Consider the following 23,058-nt stretch of genomic DNA (forward strand, 5'->3'; position numbering starts at 1 on the left):
AGTATGACTTCATAAAGGTCAAGTTCCTCCCCCTCCAACACGACACCTCTTCTGCAGCCCATGGACCAGCAAGTGATCTGCAACTTCAAGAAGCTGTACACAAAGGCACTCTTCACCAGGTATTTTAATGTCACTGAAGAGACGTCCTTGACTCTGAAACAATTCTGGAAGAAACATTTCAATGTCCTCCACTGCATCAACCTCATTGATAAAGCCTGGGAATATGTCACGTACCGGACCTTAAACTCAGCCTGGAGGAAACTGTGGCCAGAATGTGTCACTAAACGTGACTTTGAAGGGTCTGATGCAGAGGTAGTGGAGGAAATTGTGTCCATGTGCAAGAGTATGGGTCTGGATGTCGATGGTGCAGACATAGAGGAGCTTGTTGAGGACCATAAGGAGGAGCTGACCACGGAAGAACTTGCTGAACTCCAGAGTGAGCAGCAGAAAGCGCTTGTTGAGGAGCATTCCACTGAGGAAGAGGAAGACAGGGAGGAGGTTAGCAGTGATGTGATAAAATCCATTATGGAAAAATGGAATGAGTGCCAGGATTTCTTTGAGAAGCACCACCCCAACATAACTGTGATGAACAGAGTGTTGAATCTGATGAACGATAACGTGGTCTCTAATTTCCGGAGGGTTATGCAGCGCAGGAAAAAACAAGTGACATTAGACAGATTTTTCGCCAAAACTGAGCCTGCAGCTAAGAGACAAAGAAGAGAGGACACCCCTGAAGGAGATCTCCCCGATGTCTTTTGGAGGGGGACTCTCCCTCCAAACAATAACCGCCTCCCCACCCGCCTTCCTGTCCTCCATGCCAGAAGTCACCTCAAGCAAGGTTAGTGTTCCCTCTCTTCATACTGTACTGTACTGTATTTTGTTTCATATTTTTGTGGTTTAAAAAAAAAAATACATATGGTTCAGAATGGATTAACCGTATTTACATTGAGCCTTATGGGAAAATTTGATTCGGTTGGCGACCAAAATCGGTTGGCGACCACATTCGTAGGGGTCAGAACGGATTAACCTTATTTACATTGAACCTTATGGGGAAATTTGATTCGGTTCGCGACCAATTCGGTTCGCGACCAGAATCGTGGAACGAATTAAGTTCATGAACCGAGGTACCACTGTAATCTTTTGTCAGGGCTCCTGGTCAGTTTGGCTGGGAGTGCAGTGTTTACTGTTATAGAGTATTTTAATAAAGAAACTTGGTTTCAGATCTCCATTGCTTTGGTTCATATCTCAGTGGGCCTCTTTTTTCCATGACAAAGTGGACTATTCTTGGATAGTGAGCAGCCTGCAACAACAGCAAGGGTGGGCCAGGCATAGATTGCATTCACACTTCCCTCTAAGTCAGTGTTGACTGAACTTGGCCACTTTAAGATGAGTGGACTTCAACTCCCAGAATTCCCCAGCCAGCCATGCTGGCTGGGGAATTCTGGGAGTTGAAGTCCACTCATCTTAGAGTGGCCAAGTTCGGACAACACTGCTCTAAGTTATGGTTGTTTTAATTATAGTGTGTGAAGAGGTCACCATGGATGGGTTCACACACACAATGCTGAGTTATAAGCCATGGTTTATACCACAATGCCTAGGTTCATACAATGCTAAAATCAAGCAAGGAATATTATACTTAATATTTGTAAAACCATTTTATGCACTTTTTAAAGTTTCTATCAGTTCTAATCTCAGCTGCAGCTGCTACTGTACAAACATTATACTAATTTAAAGCTGGGATAACTGTAACTTACATTGTGCTAAACCAGTGATTTTGGTTTAGTGCAATGTGTGTAACCATTCATTGTGGTTCATAAATCAAGGCTTAGAGCTTATCTTAAGGATTGTACAGATCTAGCCAGTTATGGTTTAGCACAATGAACCCTGTCCTGTAACTAGACCTAGGGATATATATTTGCAAGAAACCTATGATTTTTTTTTCTTGTTTACACTTATTCCTTTCATCATTGTTTCACTTGTTGCCTCCCCTCAATCCATTTTTAAATGGCAAACTCTTGGGACCTATCTCCTTGTAATCTGTAATAAAATAGATGGATTATATAAATGATAAATCATGTTGGAAAATATGGTGCACCTATGATGGCTCTGAGATTGCTAATGTAATTTCTCCTCTCTACACAGAAGAATGCACGTGTTCCAAATTTGTACATGTTCACACCAATAAACTGAATCCATTGCTGTGGCAGAATTTATTCTGAATGAGGAAATTTTGGTTTTTTGTGAAATGCTTGTCCCAGTGTCTTCTTCCTCCTGCTCCTGCTTCCGCTCTTCCTCCTCCTTTCTTTTCTCCTTGTTCCAGCTTCTCTGAGCACTTTCACAAAGCATTTATGTATAAACCCTCACAAGTTTATGGTAAATAAATAATATCTTCTCTAAGCAGTATGTATATTGAAATGTGCTGCTTTTATCCATGACCAGCATAAGATAACCACTGTTACTGGTAACTGCTCCTAAATTCAAAGAAAAATAAGCATTACAAATACATTTCCAAAGCCATATGAATGCTTGAAGCTGACAACACATAGCTTCATTTTAGGATAAATTTCAGGAAAAGAAACACATGCAAAAGTGGTAAGAAAATATTTCAGTCACAATTAACTAAGTTGTCTTTTCTGAATGACTCTTCAGTTTGATGAGGTTGGAGGATAATTTCCTTAGTACATTCTTCAGATAAAGAGAAGTGAGTGACTACATTTTTATGCTTTAAACTGGAATGTTTAAGATTCATGCATGCAAAATATTTATTATACTTAGGTCACTGGCCTTGGTGGGAAAGATTAGAAAGGATACAGCACAACTTTAGTCCTTTTAGCAAACATGGTTTACTTTTTCCACTATGACAGAAAACATAATAAAAAACACAATTCAGAGGTAGAACATTTATTCTGCATGCATAAGCCCTCCAGATATGGCTAGGCATGTGCAATGAATGCAAGTGATGTCATTCACACCATAATATCACTGTGCAAACGATATAAACTACTGTACATAATCTGCAACATTTGCATGATGACATGACTTGTAAAATGTGACTGTGGTTTTTACTGGATGCTTATGAAAATATGGCTGGGAAAGTTGGAGTCTACATTTCAGATAATATTACCAATGCTGAGCAAATGGGATTAGCATTTTCCCTTATTTTAAGGCAACTTCCTATGTATCTTAGGCTTAGCTGATTAGTTACAGAGCATCTAATTTATATAAAACAGGGAATGGAGAGAAATATCTTATAGGTTTTCCATCTTTACCTAGGCATATATAATATGCTTACTTTGTGGACTCATCCATTTGAATATAACATTAGCAGGCCAGTAGTACATTCAACAAACCTATTGTGTGTTAATGCTTACAGACTGAATATTTTACAAGTTAACTACATTTAAACGTCATTGCATGCATTTCCATGGAGGATTCACTTTCTCATGTAAAGCACCTTACTTAAATCAGTCGGTATGTTATGACTGAATACAAACTAATTAATTAATTAAATGTATAAGGCCACCTAACTCTATAGCAACTCTGGGCAGCATATAATAATGAAATAATTATAAAAAATAAAAATAAAATCGCAGGCATCTGGAGAAAGGAAGACTATTCATTTGAAAATAATACAACCCACAGGACCTGCAACCCAGTCTAACCCAAGACCTGGGGGAAGAGCCAGATTTTAAAGGCTTCTTTCAACACAGACAGGGTGAAGGCAGACAAGTCTCAGGGGAAATGCTGTTCCAGAGGGCAGGTGCTGTGACAGAAAGGCATATTTCTTAATTTCACTATATGATACCACTTAATGGACCTGGAACATACAGGATAACCAGCACCATGTATTGTATCTGGAGGCCTATGGTAACTAATGTAGCTCACAAAGCAAAGGTTATGGGCATGATGTGACATACCCATAATTGCCCATAGTGATGCATTCTGGACCAGGTGCTGAGTATTTCTCAAGGGCAGCCCTATGTAGACTGCATTACAAGAGTCCATATGTGAGATGATAAAGTGATTGAAGGACTATCTGGTCCAGGTAGAGGTGCAATTGGCACACAAGACAGATTTGTGCAAAGGCCTTCTTAGCCATAGCTGCTACTTGCTCCTCAAGCAGGAGCTGTGACTCCAAGAAAACCCCCATATTATGCACCAGTTCTGAAGTGCAACCTTATTCAGGACTAAAGATGGAATGTCCCTGGTCCAGGGGATCCAAAACCCATAACCGCTCATTCTTGTCAGGATCAAGCTTGAACCTTTTGCTCCCCATCCAGAACATCCACAGCCTCCAGACACTAGGAAAAGACCTTGACGGCATCACCTGGTCGACCTGAGGTTGAGATGTATAGCTGGGTATCAGCATACTGCTGATACCTGACTCCAAACTGATGCTTGACCTCGCCCAACAGCCTTATTTAGATGTTAAACAAAGAGGTGATAGTCTTGAGCCCCCACACATTTGGGGCCACAGACTTGATCCCTCCCCCCTTCCATCAACACCAACTGGACCTGACCACAGAAAAAGAAGGAGAATTATTGTAACACAATGCCCCTACTCTTCATCCCTGCAAGTAAGCCTGAAGGAAACTATGGGTGACAGCATCAAAACCCACCAAGAACCAGGTTGGCTGCAGTATCCCCATCCTGGCTCCCCCAGACATCATCAACAAACATGACCAATATTCTTTTAGCACTATGTCCCACACTGAAACCTGACTGAGGGAGGTCTAGATAATCAGTTTCTTCCAGGGCTTCTGTAGCCATAGCCCAACCACCTTCTCACAAAGCTGAAGTTTTAGACTGAACAAAAATTGTATAGTACAGTTAGGTCCAGCAAAGGCTTTTTCAGATTAGAAATATTGAGACAGAATAATCTTGACAGCTGAAGCCAGCTTTCTGTCGCTTCAAAATGCAACCTCTTTACTTTTTTGCAATAAGATTAATCCATTGGGTCTAAATTTTAGTTGCTTTGGGATCAGTAATTTTAAATATCATATATATTCTAGATGGTTAACAGAACAGTATTTTAATAGACTTGAAATGAAAATTATTTTTACAAAAGTTACACAGGAAGTTCAAAACATTAAAGAAATGAAATTAAAAGTCTCCATCCAGCTAAATTCCCTTTATATGAAACCAACAACCAAATAGTTCTTGTATGAGCTATATACTTCAAATGGTTGAAATATAAATATTTCACTATCTTGCTATCAGAAAAAGGCTCTTCCAAGCAAAGTATCAAGTTATAAACAGTTCCTCTTGCTACTGGATAATGATGATGGATTAGTTGTCTGTGAACTCAGGAAGCTGTGAGGCATACATGGCAAGTGTATGATGGATAAACTGGTATTGTTCACTGGTTTGTATCATTCCACCTCTGTAATGCAAAGAAAATCTATTTAAATGTGTAGGCACTGGGAAGAACAATAAATTTGTTTTGCAAACAGTGGGAATCTTAGATCATTTACAGTCTATGTAGACTACAGCAGAGCACCCTACAAAGCAGACTGAGAATTACATGCACTTTGCAAAACAATTCAAATGCAAGTGCCTGTTCAGGAAATTGCAACAAATCTTGTACAGTAAAATAGAACATCTGTGTGTTAAATAATGAGGACTGAAAACCATGATGAAGACGTTTAAAACTTATTGAACCAAACTAAAATGGCACTAGTAAAGACCAGGAAGCATCATTAAAGTTAGAATTGCTGAGAATTTTTATCAGGTCAAAATCATCCTTCATTCAAGGCTTATTAATATGACTATTGACTGTAACTTAGATATAGCCTTTAATAATCCCTGGAAGAGCAAAGTGAAGAGTTGACATTATCTATTTATTTTATATATAAGACATCAGGAACTATCTTAAAAAATCTTACTGGATAGGCAATATTCTCTGTATTCCTTATAAAGTCATATTGCTTCAGGCTATTTGTAATACTGTTTATAGGTGTTATAGTTTAATTTCTATTGTTTCTTGCATGTATTTTAGTCATACCATAGAACAACACTTACTTAGATACTGAAGATGCTTAATTACACAAACCTTTTAGCTAAATGCTTATGATATTTTCCAGTGTTGGGACCTCCTACCAGAAAAGTTGTTAAATTAAACTTAATTGGTAACTAAAAGTTTTCTAAGGAGGTATAGAAATTCCCTAAAGAATAGCTTATTCCTGGTGATAATTCAAACTTTCTAAGAAAAGAAAGATGGAATATTAACCAAAGCTAATCAGAACTTATTGCAAGGTGAGTAAATCCTTTGATGTGCACAAAGGTGGCAGTGGTAAGTGTGTTATTTCTAGTTTGATTGCAAATAGTAAGTACAGTATTCAGTACTTGTGGCCCATGTTATGGGAAAGAGGGAGCAGTGTCACTGCAAAGTCTGCTTGAGACAGTGCTAGGAAGCAACAGCAATGGGGTCTTGAAGAAAAGTTGCCCCCATGTCTTTGCCTTGTTTCATTTCCAATCCATAGCTGAGGCAGATTGAAATACAGTAGTCTTTAACTGTTTCAGTATTAGGGCTTTCCATCTTCTCTTGACTCAAATTTTGATGTGCACATTATCTAGCATGCTTTATCGATCATGTTGCCGATGACATTTATCTAGCTCCTTTTGGCCACTTTAGTCTTTGCTGAGCTCTGCCCTCAATGACCCTTCTAGTTTGGGCTACAACCCAACCAAACACCTGGCATCCATAGAGGCATCTGCCTACATAATAGCTGACTGTACATTCCAAAGCAGTTTTAATACTCTTACAAAAGAGTGCTAGACCTGTGTTAAAAAAAGGACTACCCTCTCAAGAGTCAGCTATTCCTGTGGTGCTCAGAAGGTCCATTTACACCAGGAGAGAAAGCCATCTTCTGCCATCTATGCATTGCAGGTTTTCTGCGGCTTCTGCTGAGAAGTGGGATTGCGTGGCTGTATTTTTTTTTACTATTTTTATTACTTTGGGATGAGATGGCAGTATTTACCTTCTCCTTTGCTGTTTTGCTATTCCATTAGCTACTTCTGAGTGCTGCTCACAATAGCCACTTAATGCCATTCCCTTGCAGTCCTAGTCAAGGACCAAGCTTGATTGTTACCAGTTGCTCCCTCATGCTTCATCATGTCCCTTTGCACCAGTGACCTAACAGGAAGACTATTTGGGGACATGAGTTTAGTACTCTTTCAGAAGAGCATAAGAACCATATTTAGAAATAGGTTGACAGGTACAGAGGTTAGCCAGGCAACTTGAAAGGTGGTTAAACCAGCCATTCTAATCACCTATCTACATTGGCCCATCCCTACTCAATCTCATGTTAAGGAGAGTGATGGTGGTTTTTCCTGATGGCAGGTGGGTATGGTGGATATGGATGCAGGGCGATGCATGGTACCAGGTGCTCTCCTTACTTGTCCTGCATTCAAACAGTAAGGACAGCATCACTCACCAGCCTTATTATTGAGGGAAAATAGAGACAGAGTGCAATTTATGCTGGCTTACTTTTCTTTTGGGTCACGGAATAAAGGATAATAAATTAACCTGGATGTCTGGCTGGGCCTCTAACACATCATGGCCCAATGTAGAATGAAAGAGTGCATTCTTTAATGTCTTCTAGTATTTGATATGTAAAGATTTGCAGGCATTTGTCTTGGCACTGTATAGTATACATTTTGCTCCATGATGCCCTGAAACTCTATCATGAAGCATTGAAACACAGTACAGATAGCACTAATAATGTATCTTACATTGCTATACATGCTCGTATCACATTTAAAGCTATAACAGTAAAATTCTGTGTATTTACTGAAAAGGTGCCATTGGCAGTACCAAACTGTGGACACTATTCTGCTTCTTACAAACATGCCTGGGACACACATCCCACCATAAACTGTCTTGTTATCAAAGCATTAATGGCTGTTGTGATTTTGTCTGAATACTGTACCAACTAATTTAATTACTTTCGTATTATCATATTTTCAGCTTAGGAAACTCTACATCTACCAGGTAGCTTCAAAGTAGGTACTATGGCATGTTGTAGAAGTTTTGATATATTCAACTTGCTTAGAGAATATTGTTAAGTGGATACTATGAACAAAACAAAAAGTTAAGCTAGATAGCCACAGCAGAGGGCCACCAGAAACCACAACTGCTTCAGTTTTTCATAAAATACTCTCAGAACTTGGTCTATATACTGCACTTCATCCATACCTGTCTATGCGTAGCTGGCAGACAATTCCCAAAATATCTACTTCTCCTTTGTCCTTTAGTTGCTGGCATCCGATCTGGGTAGCAATAAAGCAGCCTGTCCGCCCAATGCCTGCACTAGATAGAACAACAAATTTATGTCAGATTGCAGCTTTGGGGTTATGAAGGCTAGATTTTGGGAGAAGGGTGCAGAAATATATTTGTCCATCCCCCTCCAATCAAGTCATTTTGCTGAATTCCATTTCTTATACGCTGAAACCTAGAGGCTTCTGGAAAATACACTTTGCCAGTTTCACCACTGTCTGCAAGTATTTTAGCAAGAGAAGTGTTTACCAGATCTGTAGCTGCATCAGTTCAGAATGGAGATTTCAGGTCTATGTTCAAAACGAGGACCCTTGAGCATCCTCCAACACTATGGAGCTATAAGAAGAATTTCTCACCTACAGTGCACAACAATTGGTCCTGAGTTTTGTGCAGCCTGCAGAATTTTCTCCACCTCAAAAATCAAATGCAAGAGCATCTTGGCTGATTCTGGTGTCCTCTGGTCTGGCCAGGATGAGAAGACAATATGTTTCACAGTGCGACATTCATCTTTGAACTGGGAATCATGATGAAATAGAAGATAGCATTACTTCTACTGTTTCTACCATTCACCTATGAATGGCTGTATCTACCCAACAGAGAAATTATCAGGGTGCTTATTGGAACTCCCAAACTTATAGCTATACAAACATCTTTAAGGAGACAAAAATCCTGAGGGGAAAACACGTCCCTTCTTCACGGTAGCCTAATGACAACTAAGTGAGATGGGGAAATGCCCAATGAAATGGTCATTGATGATTATAGATGGAATGAAAAGTAAGTGGGATGGAAAATGAAAGGGAATATTCTGTCTACAAGTAGAGAATTAAACAGAAATATTCCAGACTGCAACATATTGTGGCACAGTCTATTCATATACACTAATAGGTATCTGAAAGGAATTTCTTATACAGCCAGAATGGCACCATCCACATACAGGAAGGAGGCAAAGGGAACCTGGGGAAAAAAATCAAGGCATGGATAAAATTAGGAAAAAAGGTATTTAAAAACATTTAGGGGGGGGCCAAAAAAAGCCCTCCAAGAACCATCAAATGAGAACTGGTCATTTTCAGTGGGCCTGGGGTGGATTTTCTTGAAAATGTGTGGCTGATTGGCTGAAACAGTGAACAAGTAAACTCTGTACTGCTTTATTTTGATACAGACTTTATAGGTTTTATTTTTATTTTTTAAAATCTACCTTCTGACAACAATAATAGAAATCCCAAATGAATAATAATTTTTAAAATAGAAAAATATAATAAAAATAAGAAATCTCAAAGCAACAATCATGAAAAATAATTCAAAATAAACTCCTTCATAAGCAAAAGGTAGAGAAAATGCAAAGCAGTTTAATTTAAGGATCAGGTTTTGAGAGATATTTGCATAGAGAATTTGGAGGGGGGGAGGGAACTGCAGAAAAATCATCTTGCCAGAGCTCTCCAGCTTCATCAACAAGAAATTAATACCTGCAGGGAAAAACTACGAATGGTATAGTCGTCACATTCACAGATGTCTTGGACTTGAATTGTAAATGGTCCGTAGGATGCTTCTGTTTCAGGCCAATAACAAATACATTTCTGAAATTATAAAGGTAAGGATCCTCATCCATCAAAGTGTCAAGCAAGTGTCTGACTCTAAATCCCCAAAGCAAAGGGAAAAGTAGAACCAACATTCACAGACCTACTCCCCGAAGTTCTCTTAACAATTTAAGAGGCATAGTAGATGGGCTGCAGGAGTGGATCTACAAAGCAGACAACAGCAAGCTGGATAAGGTGCAGAAATCCTGTGTGTGAGTTTTCAGTGCATTTTCTAAAGCTTCCTTATGGAAAGAAGAGGCTTAGGAAAATCTTGGAGTTAAAAAAAAATACACTTGAGATGTAGCTATTTATACTCTTGCCACCGCAAGGTCTGCAGAGATTTATGCCAGCCAACAAAGCCTCCAGAAATAATAAGACCACAAGCCTCTGCCAGGTGATAAGCTCCTTGGTTGTTAGCACATTTGCTAAACAAGGGCCCTTGTTTAGCAATAAGTCTGACTGTTTCCCAAACTCTTCCTGCAGCTGAATAACATCAGTAGGTGATGCCAAAGCTCCTTCCTGAAGCCTCCATCCATCACCTTTCAAAGCTCCATCCAGAAGTATCATCTATCTACCAAGGAGAAGCCACTATAAAATGCCCAGAGTGCTTTGTAGCAGCTGTGCCCTAGGAGTCATTAGTTGAAAACTAAGGGAAAAGCAAAGCACTAGGGACTGGGAAAAGGAAGAAGAATTAGACAGGAAAGCAACTTCAAAATATGACCAGGACTTTGAAATGGCAGCTGATCAGTGAGGAGATGCAAAGGGTAGAGCTTTAGAGGGGCAGAAAGGCTGCTTTGTATAAGCCCACAGGCCAGAAGGGGACATACAGTGAGGCAGATCTGGCCTGGAAGTAGAGTTTCAGAATCTGAGTTAAAGGACAGTGTGTAAGCAATTCATCCAATTCCTGCTACATTTTTAAAAAGTAAAGATAGCCTTGTTGCTCCATGAGAAAAAATAATCCAGGATGTCACAAAGTGTTCTGCAGATCTTGAAACTGAAATCCTGCAGAAAATCCCATAGCACTCTAGAAACCTAATGAGGGGCGGGAGGAGGGATCTATAGCCACAGTACACCACAACATTACTATATCTATAGCCACAGTACACCATGACATTACTGTCGCTATAGATGCTTATCCTTTATTAGGTTTCTGCATATTTTGCTTAACTTGCATATGTCTGTGTACAGATGTTGTACCATAGCAATGGGACTGATCTCCAGCAATTTCTTCCAAAGGACACAGAACCCTGGATAAACACTGGAAACTTTGAAACTTCTCATTAATCAGAATTGATATACGTATGTGCAACAGCACCTCTTTCCTTTCTTTGAGTTTGGTGAGCATAACTATGAGTGGAGTTTCTTCTTGCCACACCATTGTCCAGAAGTCATTGACTGTATTTAGCATGGGTCCCTGTGTGGCAATATAGGCCTTCTTCTGCCCAGCATAACCCTAGACAGTGGGAGGGAAATAACAACTATGAACAAGACACACCACAGCCACCATCTTTGGTACTCTCACTTCCAGATAACCCTGGCTCACCCGAATGTAATTTGCATTTATGTAAGACTCCTCTTCTTGAAAGTTGACACTCTTGAGACAGACACGACTCTGGGGATCTAGAGGAATATTTTAGTTAGATGAGGCAGCTAAGGGCTTAATATAGCATCTCCTATCAGGTGGGTCAAACTATTCCACAGAAAGATGGCTTTGAAACTCATCTTGTTTTTCTGCCCTTGTGTCCCTTCTAATCAGTTATGCCAGCCTTGATGTGTGCATTTATTTATTTATGAAATGTATTACCCACTTTTCATTATAAATATAATAATCTCAAAACAGGAGTATAAAAAAGGATTTTAAAACCCTATATTTTAAAACAAGGATGATGACAACAACAACAAAAACCATACGACCAGGAACACAAGTGTAGTTAAATGCCTGGCTGAACCTGGCCAGGTTTTTTTCCTGATGCCTAGAGCTTTTATAGTTCCACTCAGAAGTAAAAATTTAGAATTATTATCTTATTTCTCCTAAACCTCATCTCACAACAAAGTGGCCCCACTGGAAATTTTATTCACTTCATTAGCACTGAATTACTTTCTCCTTCACAGCCTTGTGCAAGAAAGGTAGCATCCACAAGAAAATCTTATACATCTGTAGGATTTTTTGCATTTTACCATATCACAGCTTCAAAAGCAGCCTTTCCCAGCCTTCGCTCCTCTAGGTATCTTGGACTTTATCTCACATAACTTCCACCCAGCCAAGCCTGGGGATAATGGGAACTGAAGTTCAAATTATCTTGAGAGGATTGTGGTAGGGACAGGTTTTCTATAACTTATAATGGTTTTAAGCATTCAGTGCTTCTCAGGGCAATAAATAATTGTTGAAACCCTGGAACTGAAAGGGAAGAAGCTACAACATGGGTCAAAAATAACACACAAGGCTCAAATATATTTGAGTATGAAAACTATTGCTTTATTATATTTATATTTCAATTTTCACCATTCTACTAAAGAGTTCAAGGCATTCTAGATGGGATTAACCTTTTCTTTCTTTCTTTCTTTCTTTTTTCCAGGTCTCTGAGACATTTCACTAGAGAGAAAGTGTGATTCCAGATGAAAGTTTTACTGTGCAATCACTCCGCCTCATTCATGGAATTTACTGCTTGAATATATTGCCTTCTATTACTTAGAACCTTCCCATGTTTTCCCACCATTTCTTCTGTGTTTCATACCCAAGGGAATTGATTGATTGATTGATTGATTGATTGAATTTGTATGCCGCCCATCTCCCCCAGTGGGTGACTCTGACTAATAGCTACCTAATTTATTTTTACTGGTAGTGTTAGAGGACCTCCATCCAGAAGTACTCATTGTAACTATGCCATGTTCTACAGTGATGTTCCATGTGTGGTAGGTTTCTTCAGTTCATTACTCTACATTCAGCTTGTCCAACTGAGCACTCTCCAGAAGTGTTTGGACTAACACCCCAAACTTCCCACCCAGTATGATATATAGACCCCCGCCAGGGGTCTCAAAATGCCTATCCCACTGAGTATATGTTTTTTGTCATATATTTTCTGAAGCCTAAAATAGGAATTTTATCACCTGGTCATAAAAACACTGACTCTCAGTCAATGATAGCATCAGAATTTGAACCAGGCATCCTCAAAAGACTTGACATAAGATCCTACAGAAAACAGGGGACTGCCAATGTTGCAGAAGGCATGCCCTACAGTATATTGTGCAATATAAATCTGGAGCCACAACTCAAGTGGGAATGTAGTGTACAGACTTTGTTTTCCTTTCCCAATCCCAGTCTCTTCCTATTCAAAGATGATTTCAAAGTAAACATACTTGGCAGGATGGATCTGTATCTATCCTTTGCTGCCCGTCCAGGAATGTTGAATTCTTCTGGACTGATGAAGTTTGAGGGGATTTTCTGTTAAGGAGAAGAGGAGGAATTGCTGAATTACTTTCCTTTCTGAAGGGTACCCAGGTAGTTGGAAACAAGACCATCAGTGCCTTTTATCTTCTCAAGTAGACAAAGGTAATTACTAAATTCATTTCCCAGTCCCACCTTCCCAGTGAGGACAGCTCTATATAAAGGAGATGGGGAAGAATTTATAACTCAGGGTGACTGCTCTGCTCAGATGCTGCTATCTAAGGTCCATGGCCATGGATCTTAGATAGCAGCATCTGATGCAGCATCTGATTCAGCATCTGATTCAGTCTCAGTATAAATCAGGACAGTAATATTAAAGTCAAACTTGGCCTCTGAGTGCCATGCCAGTATTCCACTGAAAAAAGGAGGCAGGGACAAAACAACAACAACCTACTCAGATTCTCAGCTCAATGCAGCTAGTAATCTTTACTGTGTACTAGGATGAAGCCACATTAAGCAGTTGATTGTGAATATGAGAATGCAATTCCTTTTTGTATGTACTGCAGTTCAATCCAGTATTTCCTTTTCCTACATTTCCCATGGCTTAAAGACATTGCTTTACACTACTCGAGCTAGGTACTAAGTGGTAGTTGGTTTCTGACATAATCAGCATTCCTAGCTCCCAATGTCACCTATATATGATACATTTGGAGGGCCCAGCAGTATCCATGGGGGTTGGTGAAGGGGGGTCAGAATGGCAAAAGCAGCATTGCTCCATCGTGCTGCAAGCCCTGGCCCTTCTGTATGTGTATCAGGATGTTGCACACATGCCCTAAAGGGGTGGTCCTTGCAACACAACAGTGTAATAGTTCTTTCATCATTTTGACAAAAGCGGGAAGCTTCTGCAGATGCCCAAGGGAGAGCCACAGTTCTTATACCTCTCTACCAGCCCTCTCTAGCTGGCTATTTGCTCCTGCCACTCATACAGGGAATGACATAGAGGGAGCAGCAAGGATTTGAGCTACTGGAGGAGCTTAGTCTGGAATCAAATCAGGCAGTTGGTAGGCAGTTTTGAGAATCTCACCGCAAACTCCTCTTGAAGCTCTTCCAGACTGCAGCTCCATTCCTGGAGCATCTTCTGTGTTAGGACATGACTGGCAGTGTTCAAAAACTGCACTGTGACATCTCTAGGGGTAGAGACTTGCAAAATGGGTTCAGTGTTGCTCAGAGAACTCATGTCCAATACCAGTGACACACTGGAGCCCCTTCTGAAAGATAAAGAAGCCTGAAGTTACAAACCATCAAACTAGAGAAAACAGCCTATGCTATAGCAGCAGAGTGCCTATGCTGGCAGAATGAGGTTGTTGCGATGAGTATCACACAAATATGGCAAGTAGTTGTTTTCTGAATGAGTAGAGATGTACTTTTACTAACAAGTAAGAAGAATTGTTTTTGTCAGAATAATTTATCCGCCTTGGATCAGTATTTAGCCCTATCTCTATTAACCACATCCATTTATCAGGTTTTATACTATGGAACACCAATAGCTCTTCCTGAAGTAATATGCTTTCCTCCTGTCCCTAAGTCAGGAGGAAAGCATGTCAGTATGAGAAGTGCTGCCCCCGCAGCCTCCCTCACCATGATTCAGCAATGGGGCAGGCTAGTGTTACTGCCTGCACACAGTTAATGTAAGCTAGCTTCAGAGCAGCAATTGGCAGAAACCCTGTCTTCCTTTCCCTCCCACCCAGCATCATCTACCAATTGGAAAGCAAACTGCCAATTGCCACCACCGGACTTCTGAGCTTTAGTGCTTTGCCAGAGGAGCCACTCAAAGTCTTTCTGGAAGCCCTTTGCAGCACGCTTCAGGTTTTGCATCGTGCTGGATGCTTGGCATCCCAAACTGCAGTGGCTTAATCCTGATCTGGTTGTTGAAAATCATGCAGTGGTTTTTAAAAGTTCTAGCCCTAGGACTGTTGATCTCTTGATATTTGTATGCATAGAACTTTTAAAAACCAGAATGTGATTCCCAACCTCTGGAAGAAGAGAATGGCTTTACGAATATCAGGCCTTGTGCATGATGGGGGAGGGGAGGTACCACTCGAGTCCTGTGAATGTAGCATTTGCCAGCCAAGCACCACCCCGTGACCCCTTCTTAGGTCCAATGTCCACAGCTGAGTCAGTCTGGATGGCAAACAAAGCCTATTATTCACAAAAAGGCAGCCAAGCACACGTGGCAACCACCACACATAAAACAACAGTCAGTACCTCCAAAAGGGATACCATCAATATATATGACATAAATTAATCTTATTAGGGGCAGTTGCCTTAACAGGATCCGCTGACCAATGGCTCTCCATAAAAGCATAATCCTTTGTGCTGGATCCTCCCATTTTGAGAAATACCTCAATGGAACTAATCTACCATTTTTAATTAAGTTTTAAACTTTAAGTTAAGTATTACATTCATTTTACTATAGTGGAATTCTTTATTACTACACTACCTGTTTCATAATTCTGAAACCTTAGGGTAGCTTCACTATTGCCCACTTTGTGTCTGTGCAGGAACTAAATTAGCTGTCTGAGCTTGAGATAAATTATTTCCAGGTGGTGTATCTTGGGCCAAGTCCTCTGGCCCTTCTGTGCCGATTTTGGGAGATGCAACCACCTCTATGGGGCCTCACCTGAGGCCTTGTTTAAGATGTCTTTGATTCCTTTGATATCTCTTATCTTGTTGAATCTCCACTACATAAGACTCTCTCTTTTGAACAACAGAAGCTGGAGTTTAATTCATTCACCCACCCTCAGTGGTGAGAGAGAAATTGCACCTTTGTCATAGTGCTGCTTTTGGCAATGTTGCAATGAGACTAAGCTAGAATGTCCTCCCTTTGGAATCTCAGGAGGGGGGACAGTAGTTCTCAACAACCTTCCCATTAACAGCTGTGAGGGAGCAAAAGGAGCCCCTAACACTACTGTTTTCCTCAAGTGAAGAAATGCAATGTGTGGATCAGTGCCATCTAGAAGATCTTTTTTCAACATCATTTTCACTATCTGAATCATTTTCTCCACTGGCTAATTGGACTGGGGATAAGTAGGACTAGAATGACGGTCTGTATGCCCCACTTGTGTGTAAATTCCTTGCTTGAATTGCAGAAGAGACATGGTCACAAACAAGGTCAATCCCATGTCATGCAAATACAGATTTTAACTTGGCAGTAATTCCAGCACAGAACGTATCCTCCAAGTCTGGTATTTCTGGGTACTTAGAAGGGTACTTATCTATACTTAGATAAGAAAAACTTCTTATCACAAAGATCTTTAGCAACTTCAATCCAAGGTAATTTAGGAATTTCATGAGAAAGCATAGATTCTCTTGCATTGCTGTGCTGGAGGAGCTGACTGTGGACTGCTATGAATTGCTTAGTCTGCTTGTTCATGCCTGGCCAGTATATAACAGATTTAGCATGTGCCTTTGACCACTGAATACTTTGATGCGCCAGGTAGAGAAATGGCAGGTAGTTCTGATTTAATACATGATCCACCAAGCACTACCAGGGTCACCAAGGGATGCTTCCTTGGCACCAACCTTGGCAGTGATTTTGCTACCTGTTGAGGAAAAACATTACCTTCATATCTAACTTAAACAGCACCGGTACTCTAGCTACAGCTATACTAACATGCCACAACTGTTTCCATTTACTTGGCATGTCTGATATTCTGAATATAATGACCCCACAAACAACATATTTATATCTTTTTGTCTGCTGACTGGGACTTGCTTTGCTGCACACACTTTTTCAAAATTATTTTTGCCAGAACATTTCTAACACGCAGCACCAAATGCTAAGCAATCTCTTGGGGCATGAACTTTTTCCCAATATTTGCATGTAAACTTACTGTCTGTCACTCTACTGGAAATCTACTGGCTGTTGATTCAGCTAGAACATCTGCAGATTTCTGCAGCCTAGAAACTCCCCATACGGTGTCTGCTTCAAAGCTATGCTAACTTGCAGGTATCTATCTCACTCCTAGAGGCATCCAATATTTGCACGTGAGACATCAAGTCTTCTTCGGGTCTGGCTATATCTACTGCTTTATCCAGGGTCATGTCACATTCTCTCAACAGTCTCTCTTGCAGGGTGGCTGAACATATGCCACATTCATTCTTCTCCTTTATAAGCGACTCAGAGAATTCTACAAATCCACATGCTTGAGTCTTTTTAACTCCATAACATTGATTAAATAAGCAAACAAATCAACACTCTCCTGTACTCTTTGAGTTATGGGGAAAAAAAATGTCTCTCCAAAGTAATGTTCCTCATAGAGGCAAAATATGCAGCAAACATTTCTATTATTATTTGAAGTTTTTGTTTATTTGCCTCCAGTGTGTAAATTGAAACATGATGTAAATCTTCTGTCCCTCTTTGCCAGCAAAAATGCAAGAACACTGAAGTTGTTCTTCAGACCTGCTAGCAATTGGATTTATCTATACTGTAATGCCTAAAGTCATTTGTGCAAATTCTCTGCAGCATTTCCTGCTATTACCAGGACACTGGGTGTCAGAAGTGAGGCCAGTGAGAATTCACTTATTATAAGATGTCTTGAGCTGCTGACTAACAACTCCCTTAAAGTCATAATCCTTTGATTGTTGGTTTTGTGTGATGGAATGGAATTATGAAGGCCAGGCTCAGGGAGAAAAACATTTTCTTGATTGATGTCAGGCCTAGCCCAAGGAACTCCAAGAGACCATGTAAATTCAGTCCAGCTATGTTTATTACCTACAACCTCTAGCAAGAATCTTCCCAGACTGAAACCCCAGCTCCCGAGTAATGCCAGCCACAACATTGTGAATTCCTCAGGGAGGTGCCAGTCTCATCCTCTTGTATCTCCCACGCTCCTCAGGAGATGTAAGAAAATGTTTTTCTCCCTGAGCCTGGCCTTTATAATTCCATTCCATCACATTTTGTGCCCCAGTAGGAAGACCAACTTTCTGGCAGACCTGCAATCAATCTTCCAGAAGGTCACTATTCTACGGTATGTCTGAACAACCTTGGTCTGTGCCAGTAAAATATCTGGTGTCTCTGGAAACTACAGCAAGAATGGCCAGGGAGACTCAGAGCTCACCAGCTGGACAGGAGCAGGGAGACTTGCAATAGCCAAATGTAGTCCAGTAAATCACTAACCTCCAAGGGCTTCTTTCTGCCCAAAACCTAGAATGTCTGCATGGGATGTCTTATACCAGCATAGGATGGAGAAGATTAGTTTTATCAAACCGCATTAGCACAACTTCATTCTGCCTTACCAGCAGGCTGACCAGAAGATGAACCCTGGGTTGTTAAAACCTGTCCTCAGCAAAGGGTTAATGGGATGTTTTTGTGTTGCAGCAATCCAAAATATAGATGAATCCCAAAAGAATACTTGAGTTTCAATCACACTCATAAGAGTTTCTTGCACTTATGTAAATCAGAATAGATTTGGGCCTGGATAGTAATTTACTATAGCCATCCTTAAATCTGGTGTTCTGATTAACCTCCAGACTGGTCAGACTACAGTTCCCATAATTGCAAGCTAGCATGGAGACTGGCCACACTGGCTGGGAATTCTGAAAGCTGTAGTCCAACATACCTAAAGGTTATCAGATGGCAGAAGCCTTCTTCATGGGGTACCTCAGTATCTTATCCCTCCTGCAGGGGCTGAAGTAGAACTGTGGCTGCAGGTATGCATATGTCATCCTCATGTACTGTATATCCCACTTTCTGCTTATGCAAGTACGCAAGGTAGCTTACATCAATAATGCAAAATATGAAATGAAATCAGTCCAATCGAAATTAACAGTTGAAACTTGATGAAAAAGATGCAGTTTTGATATTTTCCAAACACTGGAAGAGTGGGGGCTAAATGCACCACCCTGGGGAGGGCATTTCATAAACTATGAGGCATTCAAAAAAAGGTCCTCTTCCACCTATCAGACAGCTGGTCTTGTGGCAGCAGGAGCATTTTGAAAATACCTGCTGATTGAAATAACTGGCCCTTTTCATCATGGCAGGCCCTAACCTGATTAGCATTTTAAGAATCAACATCAACAACTTAAATTATATCCAGTAGGGAATTGGCAGCTAGTGCAGATTTTTCAGTACAGGCATCATATAATTCCCACAGTTAACAATATGACCACTGCGTTTTGCACCAGCTGCAATTTCTGGACAATTTTCCAGGGAGCCGCCTGTAGAAAGTGTCAGTGTAGTTAAGTAGCCAAGGCACAGATAACTGTCGACAGGTCTGCTCAGGAAGTTAGCACATCAGTCAAAGTTATGCAAACTTTGTGAACTGCAAATCCAGTAATGGCTGGCTAGTCAAGGAAGACTCTCAAACTGTGAATCTGCTCTTTCTGGGGAATGCAATCTTATCCAGAATAGGCTTCATTTCAGTCCACCAGATAGTTTTCTCCTTACCAATAGCTTTTTATCTCTAGCGTATCTGGATTTAATTTCAGCTTCTTCTCATTCATTCAGCCTAATATCAACATTAGACAATGTTCAAGGATAATGGTTGCTTCCTTGCAATTGGTTGGGGGCAGTAGAGTTAGTACCCAGCTATTTGTGCCTTTGCGGCATTATCTCCTTCAGAATGATTAGCTAACCCAACTGATTAGATGGGTTGCCAGGAATGAAGTTTCAACTAATGTGTTAATTAATGATCAACAATATTTCATCTAATATTTAGTGAAAGATTGTCACCAACTTCACTGGGAAGAAGAGAAGCCGAATCAATCACAGCATTGAAACTATGCTTAAATATGCAGCAGGTCCACAGGACTTTAGCTACAGAGGTATTAGGACCACAGCTCTGAAGAGCCCATGTCAAGCCAGTTTATGCCAATACAGTGATAATTCAAACAAACAAACAAGCAAACAAAAACCCCTCTACCTATCCACAGATATAATTGCCTACTGTTGAATGCTGCTCAGTCTTGATTAAACTGTGGCCTTTAATAAGACACAGTGAATGTTTCAATATGATTAATTTATGTTCATGTGTAAAGCTAGCTACTATGGTTTCCATGCTTAGTAGTATGTGTGAAACTAGCTAATTGAGACCTATTCCACAAACCATAGTGAAGCAAATATAGCTGTGTGCATTTTGAGTTATATCTATGACAGCCTTCTTCCCTAAATGCATCCATTTTAATCTATTCAGTCAGCCTTCCCCAGCTTTAGGCCCTCTATTACAACTCCTATGATTCCCAGCTATTGTGGCCAGATTAAGCAAAGCTATGCAGAGAGTTGGAGAACATAATTTTGTCTAATAGAACAAGCGTAGTGCTGAACTTACTTCTAGAATCACAGAATCTATGCATGGAATTTGGAGCCCTACCGACTTACCGATCTTGCAGACGCACATGTTTCTTAACTTCCTGATTGTTGTGGGTAGTCTTGTCCATTCTCACCCTCGCTTGCTCATGCAGCATGCTGAAACTATGATCTCTCTGACATGCTGAACAGGCCAGGACTGGGCTGTGCCAGCAAAGGATTTGTTGAACTTAGGTAAGAGAGGCCAGTAAGCAGAGAAGGTATGCAGCTCAGTGAACCCATGGCCCCAGAAAAGCACCTAGAAAACATTCAAGCAAATTGTTCATCACTAAGAGCTTCACTGTCTTTCTGTCATCCAAGCTCACAGGTACAGCAAGCCCCATTTAAATCAGACACAGCAGAGTCTTGTTCAGAAGATGCTAGTTAGTCTGGTGTTCTTGAAACATGCCGAAGAGGCCAAAGGGAATTCTGCATCTGCGAGAACAAGCCACTTCCAGCATAATTTAGAACAGCCTTCCCCCCATTTTCTCCCGAAGTTTTGGACTTTCCCACAATCCATAGTTAGTGAGACAGTAGCCTTGGCAGGGGACCCTTCAGAATTAGGGAAAGCAGGCATGTTTCCCCTGTAGCGGCTCAGTTTAGAAATGATGGACAGGGACAAAAAAGAGAAGTATGCAACTCAGTCCGACAAATTGAAGAGGTGCCCTGTTTGGGGAAAATCGAAAACCCACTGAATAAAATGGGCACTTCTTGTTTCAGGCCATTTGCAGATTCCCTGAACAGAAGAGACCCTACACTACTGTAGTTCTTTGGTCCAGATATATGAAGGCTGGGAGAATATTTGAATACTGTGCTGTTTGTTCTTTGCCCCATGTTTTGCAGCCTTGTTTCTCCATCTTCATATTCCCAAGAAATTTTTCCCATGAACTGAGATTTTCTCCCCTACCTGTCCTTTTCCATAAGATCCTCTCTCACCTCACGCTGCCAGCAACTTCATCATCTCCACAGTTTCAGCCAGGCTCTGTGGCTCTAGGAGATGTACATGCAGAGTGAAAAGAAAAGTGAATACAGGAAATTCCTTATCTCTGAGGCTGGTGGTTGCTCTTTGACACTTCCTCCTCTTGCTCCACCCTTACAGCCACCCACACACATACTGGCCACAACTTCACAGTTCCTTCCACAGATACCTTCAGCTTCTTGGCAAGCTTTTGCAAGGCTGCCTGGAGGATTAGATCCTACCTGTTCATCTTGCTTTAGGATTATCAGATATTTCTTTTATTTTTACAACCATACAATGGTTCATTTTGGGTACTTATGGCAGTCTAGAATACAATGCCACTCTACAGACAAAAATACTAATCTCTGACTAAGAGCTATTGAGGTTTCTGATATAACAGGGACTTGTGAGGCAGAAGATAAAATTGAAGTCCTTGTGAGCTATTGACTCCCCCCGATTTATTACGCTTTGGGGCTAATAATTGGAACAAAACATTTAAATCTTATTGCTACGAGAAGTGAACAAAGTATTTTGATAGTCCGGGAGTTTAATTCCTCCCAGCAAAGTACTTTAGTGCTGGAGTGAGTTATAATCTTTTTTTTTTAACTTATCTTTTTTTTTAAAAAGTGTGGAATTGCTATTTGTAATAATGAATAAAATATAGTTATTTATGTTACATGTTAATATCATTTATGTTATTTTATGTATAGTTACTTACGTTACATGTTAATATTGTTAGTGTGGAATAAAATGTTAGACACTTGTTCATACATTCTACCTGTTTAGGCATTGCCTTTATATTACAGAAATACAGCTAATATGCAAAAATGTATTTGACATAACTAAGGTCAATCATATATATATGTCAGAGGAAGTCTGGAGACTTTGTGATGGAAACTAGATGCTAACAAAGTAGTTCTTCAGGTACTTTGACAAGCAAGGAAGAAAGTGCATCTTAGCATCACCCTTGCAAACTGGCTCTGTAATAACCACAGCATTTGCTGCTAGTCAGGAGAAAGAACTAATTAATCTATATATCTGCATGTCAGAAAGATAATTGGCCTAAGATGCCATGATTAAATGCATGCTTATTTAAGCCTAATATGAATTACTTTAAAGGTAGTATATTTAATCCTAAACACCAACTCAATACAGAAACTAGACAACCTGATCAAGAGAACCCTTAACAACCTAACCAAAAAAGGTCAAATCACAAATGAAGAACAGTGGCGGATGAAAAGCAGTGGACCCATCCTCCCACGCTTCTATGGACGCCTAAAAATATACAAGGCTGACATACCTCTCCATACAGTTGTATCGTTACCAGGAACCCCAACATACAACATAGCAAAAGAACTCACAAAAAAGCTTGGACATCTCCAAAACAGTCTATCAATTCCCAACTACAGTGCCTCTGGAAAATCAAAGACCTAAAAATAGATAAAGATGAAATTATGGTTTCATTCAATATCACAGCACTCTTTTCATCCATAGACCCAGAAATAGCAAAAAAATCCA

General features: G+C 40.3%; 1 protein-coding gene across 4 annotated transcripts; it reads right to left on the bottom strand.

Moving 5' to 3' along the window:
• Positions 1 to 2,169: 2,169 nt before the first annotated feature.
• PTPN7 (protein tyrosine phosphatase non-receptor type 7) lies at positions 2,170 to 21,616 on the bottom strand. Of its 4 annotated transcripts, none has more exons than XM_015888395.3 (10): positions 21,490 to 21,610; positions 20,616 to 20,841; positions 14,322 to 14,505; positions 13,210 to 13,294; positions 11,396 to 11,472; positions 11,168 to 11,305; positions 9,742 to 9,852; positions 8,635 to 8,792; positions 8,198 to 8,311; positions 2,170 to 2,471 (listed from the first exon to the last, which is right to left on the bottom strand). In XM_015888395.3, the coding sequence occupies exons 2-10, from the start codon at positions 20,699 to 20,701 to the stop codon at positions 2,456 to 2,458; spliced, it is 969 nt and encodes a 322-aa protein (XP_015743881.1). In that variant the 5' UTR covers positions 20,702 to 20,841; positions 21,490 to 21,610; the 3' UTR covers positions 2,170 to 2,455. The 4 variants fall into 4 exon arrangements, with proteins under 4 accessions (XP_015743881.1, XP_025023603.1, XP_007430102.1 ...); XM_025167835.2 differs by lacking the exon at positions 2,170 to 2,471 and adding an exon at positions 2,478 to 5,383 and having other exon boundaries at positions 21,519 to 21,616; XM_007430040.4 differs by lacking the exon at positions 2,170 to 2,471 and adding an exon at positions 2,478 to 5,383.
• Between the last annotated feature and the right edge of the window lie 1,442 nt (positions 21,617 to 23,058).

Source organism: Python bivittatus, unplaced genomic scaffold, assembly GCF_059951505.1.
Source record: "Python bivittatus isolate LINGU-HERP-01145 unplaced genomic scaffold, Pbiv_v1 ctg000700_np1212, whole genome shotgun sequence".
In the NCBI taxonomy this organism is placed as follows: Eukaryota; Metazoa; Chordata; class Lepidosauria; order Squamata; family Pythonidae; genus Python; species Python bivittatus.